General features: G+C 38.5%; 1 protein-coding gene across 4 annotated transcripts in view; it reads right to left on the minus strand.

Moving 5' to 3' along the window:
- The window catches only part of KCNQ5 (potassium voltage-gated channel subfamily Q member 5), a 286,878-nt gene that overhangs the window by 31,144 nt on the left and 238,401 nt on the right, over positions 1-17,333 (minus strand). Inside the window, exons 6-10 of one of the 4 annotated variants that reach the window (XM_027697335.1) lie at positions 12,499-12,609; positions 10,474-10,569; positions 7,070-7,164; positions 5,498-5,524; positions 1,682-1,738 (exon numbers count right to left, since the gene is read on the minus strand). In XM_027697335.1, coding sequence (XP_027553136.1) covers positions 1,682-1,738; positions 5,498-5,524; positions 7,070-7,164; positions 10,474-10,569; positions 12,499-12,609 — 386 coding nt within the window. Of the gene's footprint in view, positions 1-1,681; positions 1,739-5,497; positions 5,525-7,069; positions 7,165-7,300; positions 7,390-10,473; positions 10,570-12,498; positions 12,610-17,333 lie in introns of all 4 variants that reach the window. The other 3 variants (XM_027697320.1, XM_027697326.1, XM_027697342.1) reach the window with 3 other exon arrangements.

Genomic DNA, 17,333 nt, shown 5'->3' on the forward strand with positions numbered 1-17,333 from the left:
GTTGCAGGGTTTTACTACTCATTCCTCCTGTTGCATGCCTGAACTGTTCACTTCCCTGGGATAGTAAATAACTTTCTAGTTCTTATTTCTTCTTTTTTAAATTCTGCCTTTCCCACCTTTGATTTATGAAGGAATAGGTGTTTAGGGACACTAGAGGTCACTGTAGCTTCACTGCAGGGGGAACGAACACCTCTGCTGGTCCAAATGACTAGACTGTGTAAGATTTTCTTTTAACTAACAAATGCCTACAAACCTTTGCTCGCTCTGTCTTCCATGGACCATCTTACTGTACTTTTTTTTGTTAACTGATCATCTCTCTCTCTCCCAGTCCCACTCTCCCATTTACCTGACCATCTTCCTGCATTTCTGGTCAAGTTTAACTTCTGCTCTCCTTCAGCCTCAGACCTGCAGCACTACTGCGTGCTACTAGACACAATTTACAACTTATTTTTCAGCTTTTCATACTGAGCTGGCTGGTGGAAGCAGAAATAGGAAGAAATTTAAATGAATGGAGAGCTTGAGGGTGAGGGAGAATGCCTTGGGTCTTGAGACAGAAGCTAAAACTGCCAGAAGTTATCACCTCTGTAAAATAACAGCAAGCAGATGTACAGGAAAATTTTCAGCATCCAATAAATACAGCTGTTGATTCTTACCCAACCTTACTGAAATTAGGCTAAGTTGAACAAATGCAAATGCAATAGATAGCACAGTGAGACCTGAAGTTCAAATGTTCAAGACTTCACCACCAGTCTCGTGTTAGGACCATGAACTCAAGAAATGTAGTGTTATATCTCATACCTTCAATGAGTAATAACAAGAATTTTGGGTCATAATATCTTATAGTTCAATTGTCAAACAGAAAAAAATAAATGTTATGGAGTTTTATGCATTTTTTCCTTTTTCAGAACAGTTTCCAGGTGAAGAGAAATTATTTTTTATCTTCACTTTTTATAATCTGTTTGTACTTCTATTGTCTTTTACATTATTTTTAAAAAATAAGAAAAAAATGCAATCAGATTGAGATATAAATTATGGGTTTCTTCCCATAAGATCTATTCATGTAGCAATTACCATTTTTGGTAAGAGAGACAATTGCCACAGAATTCAGCTGAAGCAAATGGTTGATTTCACATGCATTCTTCTACCTTCCAGAACAGGATGCAGGCACAACTTCCACAGGCTGTGTCGAAGGGGATTCTTCTCAACAACAATTCCACATTTTGACTCTTATAATTGCCTAGCATGTTATAGCTTAATATTCCCCACTAATTATTTGATGGAGAACTCAACTGACAGGGTTAGAAATATCCTCTTGGACTTGGGGAAATGTCTTTATCCAAATATTCAACCCCACTTTTAGATCTCTGCAGCATAATGCATTCCAGAAGTTGAAGTCTCAGGCAGAGAAGAAGAACAGGGATTAGTCAAACCACGGCGTGCTGTGCACTGCAGTTGTCGGACTGGATGAGTTTCAAAGAACTTGTATCATTGCCATTGTGTTAATGGCATTGCAGACAACAAGCAACAAGAGATTTACAAGCACTTAAAAATAAATAAATTAAGAAACATTGTTTGGAGAATTAAGGAATTTAAAGTGCTAAGGAGGGGAAATAAATGAATCATGCACCTGATGTTAGTTGGCATTCTCAAACATCATATGAATAGGCAGGATGCTGAATACCTATGTTTCCGAGGGGTGTACATCCTGAAGAGCTTCTGTTTATTACTACAAAGCTTACTAGGAGCGAGGGGAGATAGAGGACCGTGTTACAAAGCATTCCAGTGCTAGGTAAGGGGTTAGGCTTTCCATCTCAAGTTAGATTATGCATCACTGGCAGTTTTCTTTTTCATGTGGTGCATGCAGAGTGTTTACATTAAATCTACTTTTAGAAACAGATACGGTATAGGAGGTGGAGAGAATTCCAGATTATCATTTGTTTCCCACAGACCAGGGATGAGTTTTCCACCCAAGCTCCTATATTGGCAAAACTTCTCCTTATTGCACCAGAGAGATCTCTCTGAATAAGGAATTAATATTCAGGCTCATGGGTTACAACACTAGATGGGTGACATTCATCCTTTGCAGACATTCAATGCATGTCCTACACACAGCCTAAGGCTGCTCATGTTCTGAGGATGTCAAAAGATTGATCAGTCTTTATCTAGTTTCCTGCACAGGAATAATTTCATCTGTGTTGTATAATAATGTATTATTTGTGTTCAGTGTATGGATTTGTAGATATTGAGAATTTAATATATAGGCTTTTGAAATAACTTGCAGAACTCTAGAACTGATTATAGAAATATCTCATTTACAGTGTGGATACACCAGAGAGGTTGTCTACCAATACTTTGATGAGTGATTAATTAGAATATTTGTGTGTAATATTTTGGGAAATATGACATACATATTTTTATTAAAATCAATCTGAAGCTACAGCCTCATAAGCTGTCAACTCAAATGCACAGCAACAATTGGTTACCTAATAAAAGACTGTAGGTCTATACATGAAAAAATGCAAGAATTAATTTCTGTAAATATAAGTCAATCTGGTAGGAAAGAAAATAACTTTTATCTAAATCAATAAAAGTTTTTCTCCACTGTTAAAAGAATGAAGTACAGAGAAAGAAATCCAACACACTACTTGGGCAAACACATCTTCATTTAAAGAGTGAAACAAGCAGCTTGCTTAGTTCACACAGTACCCCATGCATTAGCATTGCAGTAAGAAACAAGTTAAATAGTTGAGGACATTTATCTCAAAGTACGTTGCAGCAGTTTGCATTTACATTTTTGCCACAAAAGACCACATACACCACATGTATTTTCAGTGATACAAAAATATAGTAATATGCAAGCATAAGAATGATAAACAGCCACTGACAAAAAGCAACTTTTCTAAAGGCACAGAGTAGTCTGTAGGGTTTTTACTGTAGATCAGGATCTCAGGAGCTAACTAGTTCATTTTTACACATGCGTTAATTTGCAGCAGTGCACATATTAGTTAGGAGTTTCTGAAGGGACAAACACCTTGGGAAGTGCTGAATTCTGCACCCAGGATGGGGCAACTGTGGATGTATGTATAGACTGGGAATGAGATGCTGGAAAGCAGTGCCACAGAAAGGGACCTGGGGGTCCTGGTCGATGACAAGTTGAATATGAGTCAGCAGTGCCCTGGCAGCCAGGAGGGCCAACCGTGTCCTGGGGGGCATCAGGCAAAGCATCGCCAGCTGGTCACGGGAGGGGATTGTCCCACTCTGCTCTGCACTGGGGTGGCTTCACCTTGAATATTGTGTGTGGTTTGGGCACCACAATATAAGAACGATATTAAGCTCTTAGAGAGTATCCAAAGGATGGCAACGAAGATGGTGAAGGGCCTTGAGGGGAAGCCATATGAGGAGTGGCTGAGGGCACTTGTTCTGTTCAACCTGGAGGAGACTGAGGGGAGACCTCATTGCAGTCTACAACTTCCTTATGAGGGCAAGAGGAAGGGCAGACACTGATCTCTTCTCTGGTGATCAGTGACAGGACCTGAGGGAATGGCCTGAAGTTGTGTCAGGGGAGGTTTAGACTGGATATTAGAAAAAGGTTCTTCACCCAGAGGGTGGTTGGGCACTGGAACAGGCTCCCCAGGGAAGTGGTCACAGAACTAAGTCTAATAGAGTTCAAGAAATGTTTGGGTGATATTCTCAGGCACATGGTGTGACTCTTGTGGATGGTCCTGTGCAGGGTCATGAGGTGGACTCAATGATCCTTGTGGGTCCCCTCCAACTTAGCATATTCTGTGATTCTGTGATCTTCCATTCAGTGAAAATAAAGTGAAAAAATCTGGCTAAATCACTGACTTCTCTTAAAGCCACAACAATTATCACTAATATAGAGCATGAATTATAGTTTTGACAGCTGAATGTTTAGTTTGGTTTTTTTTTTTTGATCTGGCTTCCAGCTATTGTAGGTAAATTTCTCTCTTTAAGTGCTCATAGGCACAACTGGAAATAGCCTTGCCACTCTGCAAAAGTCACAGTTTTAGGGGAATGTACTCATTTATTGTCAACTTCAGTCTCACCTTTCAAAATGTCAATTTTAAATGTTGCTGTTGAAAGAGTGGGAAATACAGTTAGTGAGTGCAAAAAGTTTGGATCCAGCTGTAATAATTTGAAGAGATCAATATGTTGTTAGCAAGCCTATGGAGGTTATGTATATGAAAAGCCACAGAACTGACACAGCAAATCTGGTCCCCTTGAGTTACTAGGACGCTAAAAGCAGATGCATGCGCTGTGAGGAAGAGGATGGAGTCAAGTGCCAGAGAAGCAACCTGGAAAGTGGAATGAGACATGGGTAATTGATGTGAAGGCTTTCATCCCTGACTGAATAACCCAGAAGCGTTTGTGAACCACAGTGCAACTCTGGGGTGCATGTATTTTGGGGGTTGATGTATCACCAACACTTTTTTCCTTGGCTTTTCAGTGTTTTCTGCTGGTAGGTACACTCTGCTATTCTCTGAGCATGCTGATACCTCAATGCCGGCTGCCAAATACCTGCTGATTTCCATCCCTAGTGAGTTTCCGAGATGAGTAATTTCTCTTCTAACTATTGAGTCCTTTCCTGTCCCTAAGGGTTTGGGCTACCAGTACAGCAAAGACCAGCATTCTCTCCAACCGCCTTAGGATGCGCATTTCCAGGGCTTTATTTACCCGGTGAGGATAGCCCTGCCAAGGCTTGCCTTTGCCTGCTGTAGGCGGCTGGTCCTCAGTTGGCATCTAGGCTGGGTGCAAACCCACCTCTGCCCTCCTAGCCATCAGCAGTGGCACTTGCTTTAGGAGAGATACCAGGCTGCCTTCTCTACCTGAACTGCGCTGTGTGAGAGTGCAAACCGTGCAGCTGGTGAGCCACTGCAGTCCTGCTTTCCCCCCATCTGCTGTGTCCCAAAATACTCCTTAGAAGGGGATGACAGAAAAGTTAGAAAACCTGGAGTCACGGTACTGAGGAAGTGCTGAGGATACTCATGCAGGGCAGCACAGACCCTTGCCATGGTGACATCCAACCAGCCCTGTTGGAGGGTCCTTCCGCTGCAATGGAGGGCTGCTGACCTTGTTCACAAAGCCAAATTAAACTATATGCCTGTAATTTCCACTGTGATTTCTAGAAACCGCAAGCAATCATTTTATGGCAGAAGCTGGGGCTGTGCCCTTGCCCAGGCACTGGGTCTGGGGAGGCTGCTCCACTGGCTGCTCTGCCACTGTTCGACCTGAGCCCCTCAAAGTTAAAACATGGGACTAGAAATGTAAAAAAAAGTCTACTTTTTCCACACAAAAACTGGGACAAAGAAGCAAATTTCAGCAGCATTAGTCTATTAATATGAGTTAAAAACCCTCCAGTTTATAGTTATCTATCAACAGTTACAGTTCACTGAACCTACTGTACAGAACTCAAGACATCTAAAAGCCACTAGGAAATGGCAATTTCACAGATAAAAGAAATAAAGAAACTACAAACCTGCTAGAAGATTCGCCTTGTTCTTTTCTTCAGGTCAGGGAGTGGGAGGGAAAAACGTAATTGTTATGCAGATAGTAATCACATTACTTATTTACAGATAATGTTAGATATATGATAAATGTAAATGGGTATGTTAATTGGTGTACAACACACACATAACATTGCAACCACAAAGGCATTCAAGCAAGACTCATAACTACAATGCTTCTGGAAAAGAAACTTTTCAGTTGTTTTAACACATGCATAACATGCTTTGTACATACCACTGCAGACTGAGTTGGCAAAGCACTTAGGCAAAATGCATTTCTGACACATATATAACAGAAAGCTGTAGGTTCTTTTTAGATAAAGTTATTTCTGGTAAATAAAAAGGTTTAATTTTATGATAGCATGGCAATATGCTTATTTAAAACAACAAGTAGATGCAGTTTTGAGGGACAGTCATATTTTTGAATATTTTATATGGGATACAGTTTCATTATTTATGTAATTTTATATCTATCCATTTATACCAATGTTGCCTTCAACCTGTTTGTATATGTAAGAAAATCAATATTCCATGTAACTTTTAATCTAAAAGCTCCTTTTAGTTTGGAGCATTTTGGAATTACAGTTATGGTAATGGATTACTTACGGCTCTGTTCTTGTCAACTCTTTGAAATTCAAAGATCAGCTTTAGATACCCAGCCAAACTTCCTTTTGGCTGAGCTTTTTGGCACACAATTACCTTTTAACTGTCATGTGGATGTTCATCACCCAGCTTTGAGAGAAACCACTAATTCTCTTGCACTGTCTGCAATAACAACAGTTAGGATGCTTATCAGAGCTTTCCCATAAGGCTCTTAGTGCTCTCCTTTTTGATCTTTATCAAGTATCTTTTACTTCCTGATCTGTGCCCCATATTGAATCAGTCAACTTGCTACCTTCTATTAAATCTTTTACTGAATTATTGAAAAGTCTTGGGCAGCCAGTGCTCTGTGAATTCTCACTCAAATTAGAATATAAAATATTTCCTGTCTGCCAAACTGTGGCACCAGGTCTTTTTAGTCATCTTCCACTGGTTGTGTGTATTAATGAATATATACTTTTCCCTAAGGAAATACTGAATATGTCAGATGTTATGACAAAAAGAAGCAAATTCCCCAGTGCATGCACCTCCAGAATACCACAAGGAACTCTTCCTTTGGAAAAGTAGATCAGTAGCGATAGCCTTTTACAGAGGCACAGGCGTAAACATACCATTGAATCAAGGATCAAGCTCTGCATCAAAGTTAATATTTTCCTTCTTAAAGAGAATTTGTAACAGGGTGAAACATTAACCTTGATGCACAAGTGGGTTTTTGGGAAAATGTTTCTAGTGCCTGTGCATTTCTTAGATGAATGGCAATGATTTGTATTTGTCCCACTGTCCTAGGCTCCTAGATAATATTGATTTCATTTGTTAGTTGAAATTTTTAATGAGAGGACTTGAGAGGATTTAAGAAAACAAACCAAGACGAAACAGACAAACACTAGTTCTCTATAAGCTGAACAGACATCAAGAACAGCACCAGCTGCCGTATTTGTACCTACTTTGTAGGGCTGCAGGTATGCAAGGCCTTCAAATGAGGCTTCCAGGTAGCAATGGAAACCGATTTCTCATCAGCAGCATAACTACGCCATACACACTACGTGCAGGATATGTGGTAAAAAAAGAAAAAACAAGGCAAGAGGGAGCAGGGGATGAAACAAAAAATTGAAAAGCAGATTAGTCACCAATACAAGTCATGTCTTTCTCTTATCATTCATAGCACTGATACATGCCTGAGGGGAGGAAGAATACTTTCATAATATCGCCAGGTGGCTGTCAGGTTTGTTCGGCTGGCATCGGTAGAATAAAACCGCCAGGAAGCCTGGTATGGGGAAACAATAGAAAAGCACAAAGGAACCAAGAAAATGAAGTGACAATGCCACCACACTGACTACATGGCAGTAGTGGAGTGAGGGGATTTTGCTCAGATTGGAATGTGCTCTGTCAGGTTGATTCAGGAAGTACTAGTAAAAACATACCAAAACTTTCGTGAATCACAGTACACTTTACAGGTGAGGTAAGAGTTATTGGCTCCATGAAAGCACCAGAAGATATTCAGCCCATAAAGGTACTCAGAGAAGCATTGCATGGATTTATCTGTGACAAGTCCATAGGGGACACCCACACAAACTTGTGTCTGAGGTAAATAAAGTGTCATAATACATTCTGCAAATCATAATGAAAACCAGGTAAAAAATATTTAGAAGAAAAGATAAGCATTTTCTGTGGTTTGAAACACTGCTAAATGTTTAAAAGCACAAAATTAATAATTTCAAAGGTGAGCAACCAAAGCATAGCATTGAAAATGTATCCACTGCTTAGATTTATATCTGCATGTAGATAGTAAGACAGAGCCTCGGTTCCACAAGCTGGAACACCTTCCCTGATGTCAGCATAACTATATTAATTTGTACTAGCTGAGTATCTGCACTTCCTATATATTGTCAACCATTATATGTCATCTAGGTATTCTTATATGGAATATAATACCCTGTGTTTTCCTACTACATATCTCCCAGAAACACACCCAGTCTTCATCTACAGATGGAGAACCTGTCACTCATTTTGTAACTTGCTTAGTTTGTTGATCATTCTCATTGTCAAAAATGTCTGCATTATTTTTAATTTGAAAGTAATTGATTTCGCCTTATATCCAGAGTTACTTGCTATGTTTCTGTCTGCTACATTTAATAGTCCTGTAGGTTCCAGGACTTCCTCTCTGGAATTATGTTAAAATAATTCTCACACTGAATATTTCTTACAAGCTAAAGAACTGAGAAAAGTATGTCCATATGAAACATTTCAATTTTCTACAGCTATCTTTAGGTTAGGTAAAGGCTCTGGCAAACAGTCTATCTGCGGCAACAGAAGAGTTAGCACAAACTAATTCTACAGAGTAACTGATCAGAAAATAGACATTATCCTGGTAAGATTTCCACGCTGATTTCCATAGGAGTTCATTATTGATATCTAGAACAGACAATTTAAAAAAACTGAGCACAATGATATCCAGTTCAGATACATCCTGCATTCATGAACATGAAATTTTCTCCAGTCCTTGACTCATTTTCTTCCAATGTTTTATTTGCTTTCTCCAAGCAAAGTCTCACTTACAAACTTCAGATGCTGAATTGATATATAGTATATTAATACGAGCATCATCATACACTACAGTGGTAATAATAGCTTTCTTCTTGTTATGTTTATGGTTCTGTATCTAAGGACTATAATAAAACCAGGTGGAGGAACATACCGGGAACTTGTATGAAGCTCTTAACCTTCATTTCCTGCTCTTTCTCCTCTGTGTTTCTTGTGCTTCATCAAATCCTTTCTAGTGTCACTAATACTGGGATAGAGGTGTCTTGTAATAATCTGAATTCACTGTTTCTAGGTCAAGTTTTGTATTTGTTGTATTAAGACATTTGACAGGAATTATTTCACCCTAAACGTCACCCAGATCATTCTTAGTTTTTTCCCATGAGCCTGCCCTCATATTTCCTATTCTGCCAGCCTTGTTCCATCCTCAAATACATCTAGCAACAATTTGATATTAATTTTCAGATCATTGAAGGTGTTAAATATGTAAATGAACATGTAAGTGCTGAAAAGCCTTCATCATGGGATCCCACAACAGATGTTTTCCTTTCACAATGATTTTACCTGTTGGGAGTCACTCTCTGAAATCAGCCAGATAGCTACTGGTAATCTATTTAGCATGCTGTTTTACTAATATAATGTCACTAATATATAAATAAAATAATAAGAATAGTTGCATTCAAAACCTTAATCTATTATATGTTTCCTTTGGCAATCAAACTTGGAAGAAGTAGATTAGAATATATGCGTTAGAAAATACGTTAGACAGTCATTCTAAAGTACAATAGACACAAAAGGAGTGGACTTATTTTTATTAATTATTCTAACAAATCTTAAATCTTAAATCTTAAATATTTATTATTTAATAATAATTGAACAGTACTAACAGAAAACATTTATTAACTTTAGGAAAGCTTCCAAGACAGTCTCACATCTGTCCTGTACTTAACATGGAACTCTAGCATATTTGTGCTCAGCTTCTTTTTTTGGACTTACTATTTCAAAATTAAAAGCCAGCATAAATGGCACACATAGAAAATTTGGCATCCCAAGAAAATAAACTAGGACTCTAGAAGATTATTTCCCCCCTTTTTTTCTCAGTGCATCAAGTAGAGTAAAGCGTGGTGCAAAATTATTCTTTAGAGAATTTTCTCATTTTTGACTAGGACTGTAAGTTAGGGAAAAAAGCTATGCAAAACAGCTGCTTAACATATATCATGCCACTTTTTGTTGATCTGCACCATCATGTCAATACTGGAGCTGAAACAACTTCCAGAATTTCAGATATTTTGGAATGGTTAGTGCCTACATTTCTAAGTTTAGAATTGACTAATAGTGAAAGCAATTCTCTGTGTAGGACAGTTTTTGTCTTTGCCAAGTATATCACTCACTGGAACACTCTAAACCCTGTAACAAATAAAAAGTAGCTTAATATAGGCAAGAGTGCCACACTGTCAGTTGGGTTGTCTAAGGATCAATTCTCTTTTCCCAAATAATTTTCTAACTGCAGGCATGCATTTGTCATCCTTGCCTTGGTTTCTTCAACGTGGATAGAACTCGAAAACTACACTTAAAAATGCCATATACAGTTGGACTTGATGATCTTACAGGTCTTTTCCAACTTAAATGATTCTATGATTCTATATAGAATTATGGAACACATAGCAGTCACTAAATACAGTTATTGCATCAAACTAACCAATCAGTTAAACTTCATTTCCACAAAACTTTCTAAATTGAAATAATAAGACTCGCTCCAATCTGTACTTTCAATCACATGCTATTATCTTTTTTGTGATTTCATATTTACCTGGATTAGACTTGCAGCTGGATTCCTTCTTTTCTCAAAGTGTTTCTGACGATGTTGTTCCTGCACTTTCAATGCGAATCCCGAGCCAAGGATGCCCTGCAATACAGTATGCAATTTATCAGCGCGTAGGTAGTTTTCCAACAAATATACATCATTAATTACAAAGATTTTATGAAGATGTTACACCATATATGATTGCTTCAGATAACACATTTATGACAGTATATGGCAGTATAAGGCACAGCACCAGTGGCCCTTTCATGGTGCAGCAGGAGACTCCTTACATAACATCTGTGGCACTACCAATGACCAGCCATCCCAGCCATTACCTGGGTTTGTGCTGCACTACATTTCTGCAGTGATAGAGGCCATGGAGATAGATATAGATATATATTTATAAATCAAGCAGGAATATTCAGCAGATGTTGAAATGACCAGTTGGCAGATACACCAGATAGATGTGGACCCCAGAGTTCACATCTGCAGTACTCATTATAACCTTTGATTTTAGAAAAGTTAAAAAATGCTTTTCTTAACAGATTAAGACCATTTCTTCTCACTCTTTCCCATCTAAATAGTGCCCACAGTTTATTCTATAGGCTGTGAAAAAAAGTTGATTATGAAACCTCTCCCATTTTAGCCTTTTTACCTTTGAGTAAGATAAATTTGACTCCTGCTGAACAGTTCCAAAGGCTGAGAACATTTTCCTCCTTGACTTGCAAGGAGTGTAATAATTCTGCTGGGGTATGTCTGCATTATAAGGAAGAATATTTCCACTTGATTCTTAGTCAGAATAATATACTATTAGAAGTGCATAAATTTCACACATACCTCTTGTTTTACAGACAGATTCAGCACAGAAGTGTTTATGAGGAAAATTATTATCTGTACATAGGTATGACAAGAAGAACAGAAGTTCTGGCATCTCTAATATGGGTTAATCATCTTTTCATTGTAGTGCTGCTAAGACTAACTTTCTCGTTAGTGGTGACTAGATGACAAAAGGAATTAATTACAGTAGGTGTCAATAAATGTCAAATATTCACAAACAGGTAATGTATTATAATTATAATCATAATGCATTGTAGTATGCCAAAGATACTGAAATGCTGTACCTACAGTAAGAAATAAATGCAGTGCACCAGATGATTTAATGCTGTTGGCAATTGTTGACTTTTAATCTTGGTTTGTCTATATGGTTGAAAACAAATGAAGTATAACAGATGTTTTATAGTGATCTATAGATAATGTATCTGAGTATTAAAATATTAAAATGTGTTACATTGGAGACAATACAAAAAATACAAATGTCACTTCTCAATTCACACTTATTGAATAACCATTTGAAAAAGAAAGGAAATTCACTCACAGAAACGAGACGTTATTTCTGAAGCTACACTATATTTTAGTCATTAGATGATTCTCATTTCCATTAAAGTCTCTTGAACATTGATAAAAAACAACATAAACAAACTGTAATGTTTATTTACAATCATTCAGAGAAAATGATATTTGCATTTTTTACATTCAATGATATTAACCTTTAATTGATTTAAAGCCTTCTTCTACTCTCTGTTGGTAGCCTGAACATGGTCACACAAGACGTGCTATTAGAAATATCTCACTTTTTTTTCAGTATAATTTAACTCAGAAAAACATGTAATCTACTTTTTGTTTTGTCTTGTTTTGAAAAATTTGAAAGAAAATTATTCATATATAAGGCACAATTCATAACAAAAGAAAATATTTTCAACCTTACACAATAGTACACAACCTAATTTAGGAATATTTCCTAGTTTTGTCTGTGACAGAGAAACTAAAAACCCAAAACTAAAGCAATAACACCAAACCTTTTACTTGGATTTTGGATAGCGATTCACTAGTGTTGTCACAGAGCAAAAAGCCTTAAAGCCTTAAACAGTTGCTCTTCATGTAGACAGCTTCCTTCAGCTTTTTGTATCATAGCAGTGGCAGGAGCTACGGAAGTTTCTACTATCTTCTTACAGATTTTATAGGCATACTCACAGCAGGTAGTGCAAAGAAAGAAATGCCAAGTAGAGCAAATCCTGCAGAAAGCAACCTTCCAAGCCAAGTAAGAGGAGTTTTGTCTCCGTAACCAATGGTTGTCAATGTGATCTAAAGAGAAGTTAATGAACATTGCGGTTTACCAGAAGTCACTGACAGATTAGTTGTAGATTATTTACATTGCATGAAGCAGCATTTCCACTAAATAATTCAAGACATATTAAATTGATAGTTGTTTCTACAAAACCCAAACATAAATAAATGAACATTAGGACATTTTGCTATGAAAACTTAAAACTGTTTATGATTGAATAAAACTGAAATAAATAATAAATGTGAGAAAAACACCTAAATAAGCAATAAATAAGTGTAAAAATTAAAAAACTCAGAAAGTCTTGATCACAAATTTGAGGGAAAAGATGGGAAATTATGTAAGCTGGGAAGAAAAATAGTGTTCTTTTCCATGGATGTAAAGGAGTTTCAGCTATTTTCTGCAGGGAAATATAACTATGTATTTGCACAACTACACAAATATAAATTACAAAGAGATCCTACTGGAAATATATAGCAGGGAGGAAGTGGATGCTTGCAGATGATATAAAGTCAAAGGAACTGCAAGAAGGAGCTTCATCTTCTACAAGCCCATCAGTACAATTTGAAGTGTATTATCTCTTGAAACACATGAAACACTAATCAAAACATGGAAGGAACTTTAAGAAGTTCCTGGTCCTTTCCCCTTCCTTCTGACAGGCTAAGATACACCTTTATCACTCCTGACATCAAGCTCCAAAGGTTAATACTCAGCAACAGATGCAGAGGTACCTCAGGCTGTTGGACTGTATTAGATCAGACCTACCTGGGCAGAGGTCAAAGAGAAAGGGAGGGCAAGTCTAACCAGACACTCAGCATACAGATGCTTCAAAAGCTGTTCTGTGGGAGCCAGCACCCTTGCTGTGCAGCACCAGTGCAGTCCATGGCAGATTTTAGTGCAGGTGGGTGGGCTTGCTGCATGTGATTTGCTGACCACAGGCCGCTCACATTGTGGCAGATGCCATTGACATAATGGTGCGTGGGTGTGGTTCACTGAGAGTATTTTGGAGGCAAAAGATTAGGACTTCGTGTGTGTGTGTGTGTGTGTGTGTGTGTGTGTGTGTCTGAAGATCTTCCCTGACCCAAGGAATTGTCCTCCAGGCTACTCTTGTTCTGGGAAGCACATCAATCCCAAACCTGGGGACTTGACTGGTGGGAGAAAGTTGAGTCTCTGTGCTTTCACCTTGGGGAGTTTGGGTTCACATGGCTGCCTTGCATGGGCAGCTGGAGGAGGTGTGGGCAGAGCAGAGGATTTCCAAAGGCTGAGTGGGAGGCTGCAGAGCGTGTGCTCAGGCAACGGCACAAGATGTTAAAAGACAAAGATAGACAACAGTAGGCTGAATGCCAAGGACTCCAGGGCCTGTTATTAGGGAGAACATGTGCATGGAGAATTATTTTACATCGTGTACCAAATGTGGGCAAGTTCAGGCTTAGCAAATATTCTGGCAGCAATGAATTCTTCAGGAAATTGCCTTCTAGAGACATTATTTTGCTTCCAGCTTCCTCAAAGTTCATTCCTAGGCAAGATGGCCAAAACAATTCTATTTTATGTCGGGGTCACCACGGGACAAAAGAAGGAAAGTCTTTTGGAAGTAATTAGATTTCAACTATTTAGGATTCTGTAGATAGTAAACAGTGCTTTTAATTGCTCTCATTGTTGGGAACAAGCTGCGGGTGTAATTTACCCTGAGAAAGCCAGACAGTAAGAGTGAGAGAGATGAATTCAGGCTGCTGCAGCTGTAATTTCAAGTGGTTATCAAGTCTCGAGTTTTGTAATGATAGACTGATCACAGACACGCGACTTTGCATGAGTATAATGTCTCGGTCTCCTTCCTTGCTCTTCTTCACTTCCCTGCCCCTTCCCTGTTCCTGGCTTTTACTGGACTCTTTGGTGAGCCAGTGCCACCCAGGAGGGGGGAAAGAATGGTCCACATTTCTGTGTGGTTTGTTTCTGCCGCTTTGGTGTGTTGTGTCAGCTCATGGACGTGCAAACAAGCTCCAGACACTGCACAAGGCAGTGAGGGACTGAGATGGAGCAATAAGGAGGAAGGGATATGAGAATGCAGCTCCCTCATTTCTGGCATATTTGAGCTGATGAAGCCATGCTCTTGGCCTGGCAGAGGGGCTTGATTTGGTTTTCCGTTGTTTGCTGAAGAAGATAATCACAGCTCTTCACATGAGAGGACAACTGCAAAACAGTTTCAGGCTATTAAGAGCCTGAGAGCAGTGAAGCACTTGAACAAATTAATCCCTGAATAAAACTTCCTCAAAATTTGTTTCCAGGCCAGTCACTGCGAAGCAGTTTGGAGCTCTGGAATGAGCCCACTTTCTTGGCTTCTGTCCAGCTCCCTATCTCTGCCAGACGCTGGAAAGTACAGAGATGTCTCCTGCCTGAGCTAAAGAGAAGGAAACAGAACCAAGTGTCATCTGCACATTAATGATATTGCCATCAAACTGTATTCCAAAGAAGTAAAAGATAAACTTGAACCTTTGGGACCTGACGTCTGAGAGTGATCCAAAACCAGGAACAGTTACACAGACTGTGTCTGGAATTTCTCCAAAGAAAATAACAAGATCGTATTAAAGCCTTTCCCCCAAATGTTCTAGGTACTAAGTACTTAATGGTATCAGTCTGTGATTAAGCATATCAGTGGCTTCTTGCTCACTTCGAGCTGTTTTATCTCAGGGAGGTCTTCACATGGGTGTATAGGTGTCAGCACTGTGCTGTACTGTCTTACTCAACACTGAACAAATGGGTTCAATCTTCATTTTATACTCCTCCCATCATACAACTAAGAAAATGTTTATCTTGGCAACTTCAGGGTTAAGTTCAGGAATAATCCTCTGCATCTTTGTAAGTGTCGGAAGTGAATGACTAAACCACTGGCCAGGCCCTGACTGGCATAATCCTGAGATTAAATTAACTGTATAGGGTGTGGAAAACTACTCAATGTGAAACCATGACATGAGAAATTTCCAGACATCACTGATAATACTGAGAGAAGCAGACAGAAGTTACAGGTAGCACTGTGAGGGAAGGCTGGATCCCACAGGTGGGTAAGAGAGAAGTAACCACAGTTCATGGGTGGTTGGAGAAAATTTTGGGGGATTTTTCAGGGATTACAATTTTGCAAGGGCAACAGCACAATAGGACTGCATCAGAGGTACCATACATGGCCCAGAGTGACTAGGGAACAGAACTACAAAATCTGTAGTAGCAAAATTGTGAAGGTAGTTAGAGACGGGTTGTTTATTTCAGAGACTTGATCAAGAGAAACAAAAAAATAATAAAAAAAGAAGATACAGTAAAAGAAATAACAATGTGTGTAAATCGTCTTTTTGGAGATACCTGCTGAGCAGCTCTGTGTCTAATCACTACAGCCTAAACTGGGAAAATAAACCAAATTTTTTAGAACATATTTGTAGATTATTTCGCTCAATATGAAAAATAAAATGCTTAGGTGTTTAGCGAGATCTGGTCATTGCAAAATGCATAAGGGAAAGAGAGATTTCTTCAGCAGGTAACTCATCCTATCCCAAAATGTAGGACTTGGGCTTGCCTGAAAACAAATGTCTAGTACTACCTGGGATATCCTAGGGCATCTGAAGAGGAACCACCCACAGGAGAGGCAGCAGACTCTCCAACAGATCTTTGGTGGTATGCTTATGTTTAAGCACCTACATCACGCTCCAGCATGGCTAAGTGAGCTAGCTGGGTTCCGTCTTTTATATCAGATGCAAACCACTTCATTTTGGTTACTTCTATAAATGAGGTGTCTGGACAGACCAGCCAAGGCAGACACTGTCTCCTGGTCAGGCTTAAAACTCACAATGATGATAGAATTTCTGTTATCTCATTGCTGGAGCTAATAAATATGCTAATATAAGTGAGGTAATATAATAATGAATGCCATTATATAACTTAGATGACTTCAATTAGATGAGATAGGACCCAGGAGGCCATCCTCTACGCTAATATTTCTTTCTGATGTCATTTTATGTTCTCCTAGCAGTACTTACCTTTTGAATGTTTATATGATATCACTTAACTGAAAAAAATGTAGTTTGCTCATGCTATCATTACATTAAATGGGAAAAGTGTCTTCAATATTAACTCAAATGAGTTAGTCATTGTGACAATATTATTCATTGTAATATGCTTTGTTCACCAACAGGTCACCGTGGAATGCCAGAGCCATTCTGTATCCCACTGTAACCACTGGATACTATTAGAAAATGTTGGTATATTAAGAGAAATTCTGTCAAATGTGTAAGAGAGAGAGAAATCTTAATTGCATTGCTTTTGCAGCTAAAACTAATTAGTGTACAAACTAAATGTCAATATAAGCACACACAGTTCTATTTAACACTAGTGTTTCTCTGAAAACCATACGTGGTTTGTTTTGAAACACTTAAGTTTTTTAATTGGCCTTTTGTTCCTATATAGTTTGGTTATTTTCTTCTGTTAAATGAATATACTTTGTCTGTCAAAGCAAATTTTGAACTTGAGCTCTTCATATAACATTCACTGTTGGGTACTGCTGTGTTAGGCAGCACTGTGGGAACCCCAACCACAAGAATATTCACACTAGTAATACTAGCATGATGTTTAAATTGCAGGTTGCACAGTATAGCATGCAATTGCAAATACAGTGGAGTATTCATATGTAAATTTGGATGCCATATCCTGCCTTTCATTTCAGTGTAAAATATGGGCTTCAGAAACAGAGTCAGTGAAATGACCA

Source organism: Neopelma chrysocephalum, unplaced genomic scaffold (assembly GCF_003984885.1).
Source record: "Neopelma chrysocephalum unplaced genomic scaffold, ASM398488v2 Primary Assembly neopelma1_23b, whole genome shotgun sequence".
Classification (NCBI taxonomy): Eukaryota; Metazoa; Chordata; class Aves; order Passeriformes; family Pipridae; genus Neopelma; species Neopelma chrysocephalum.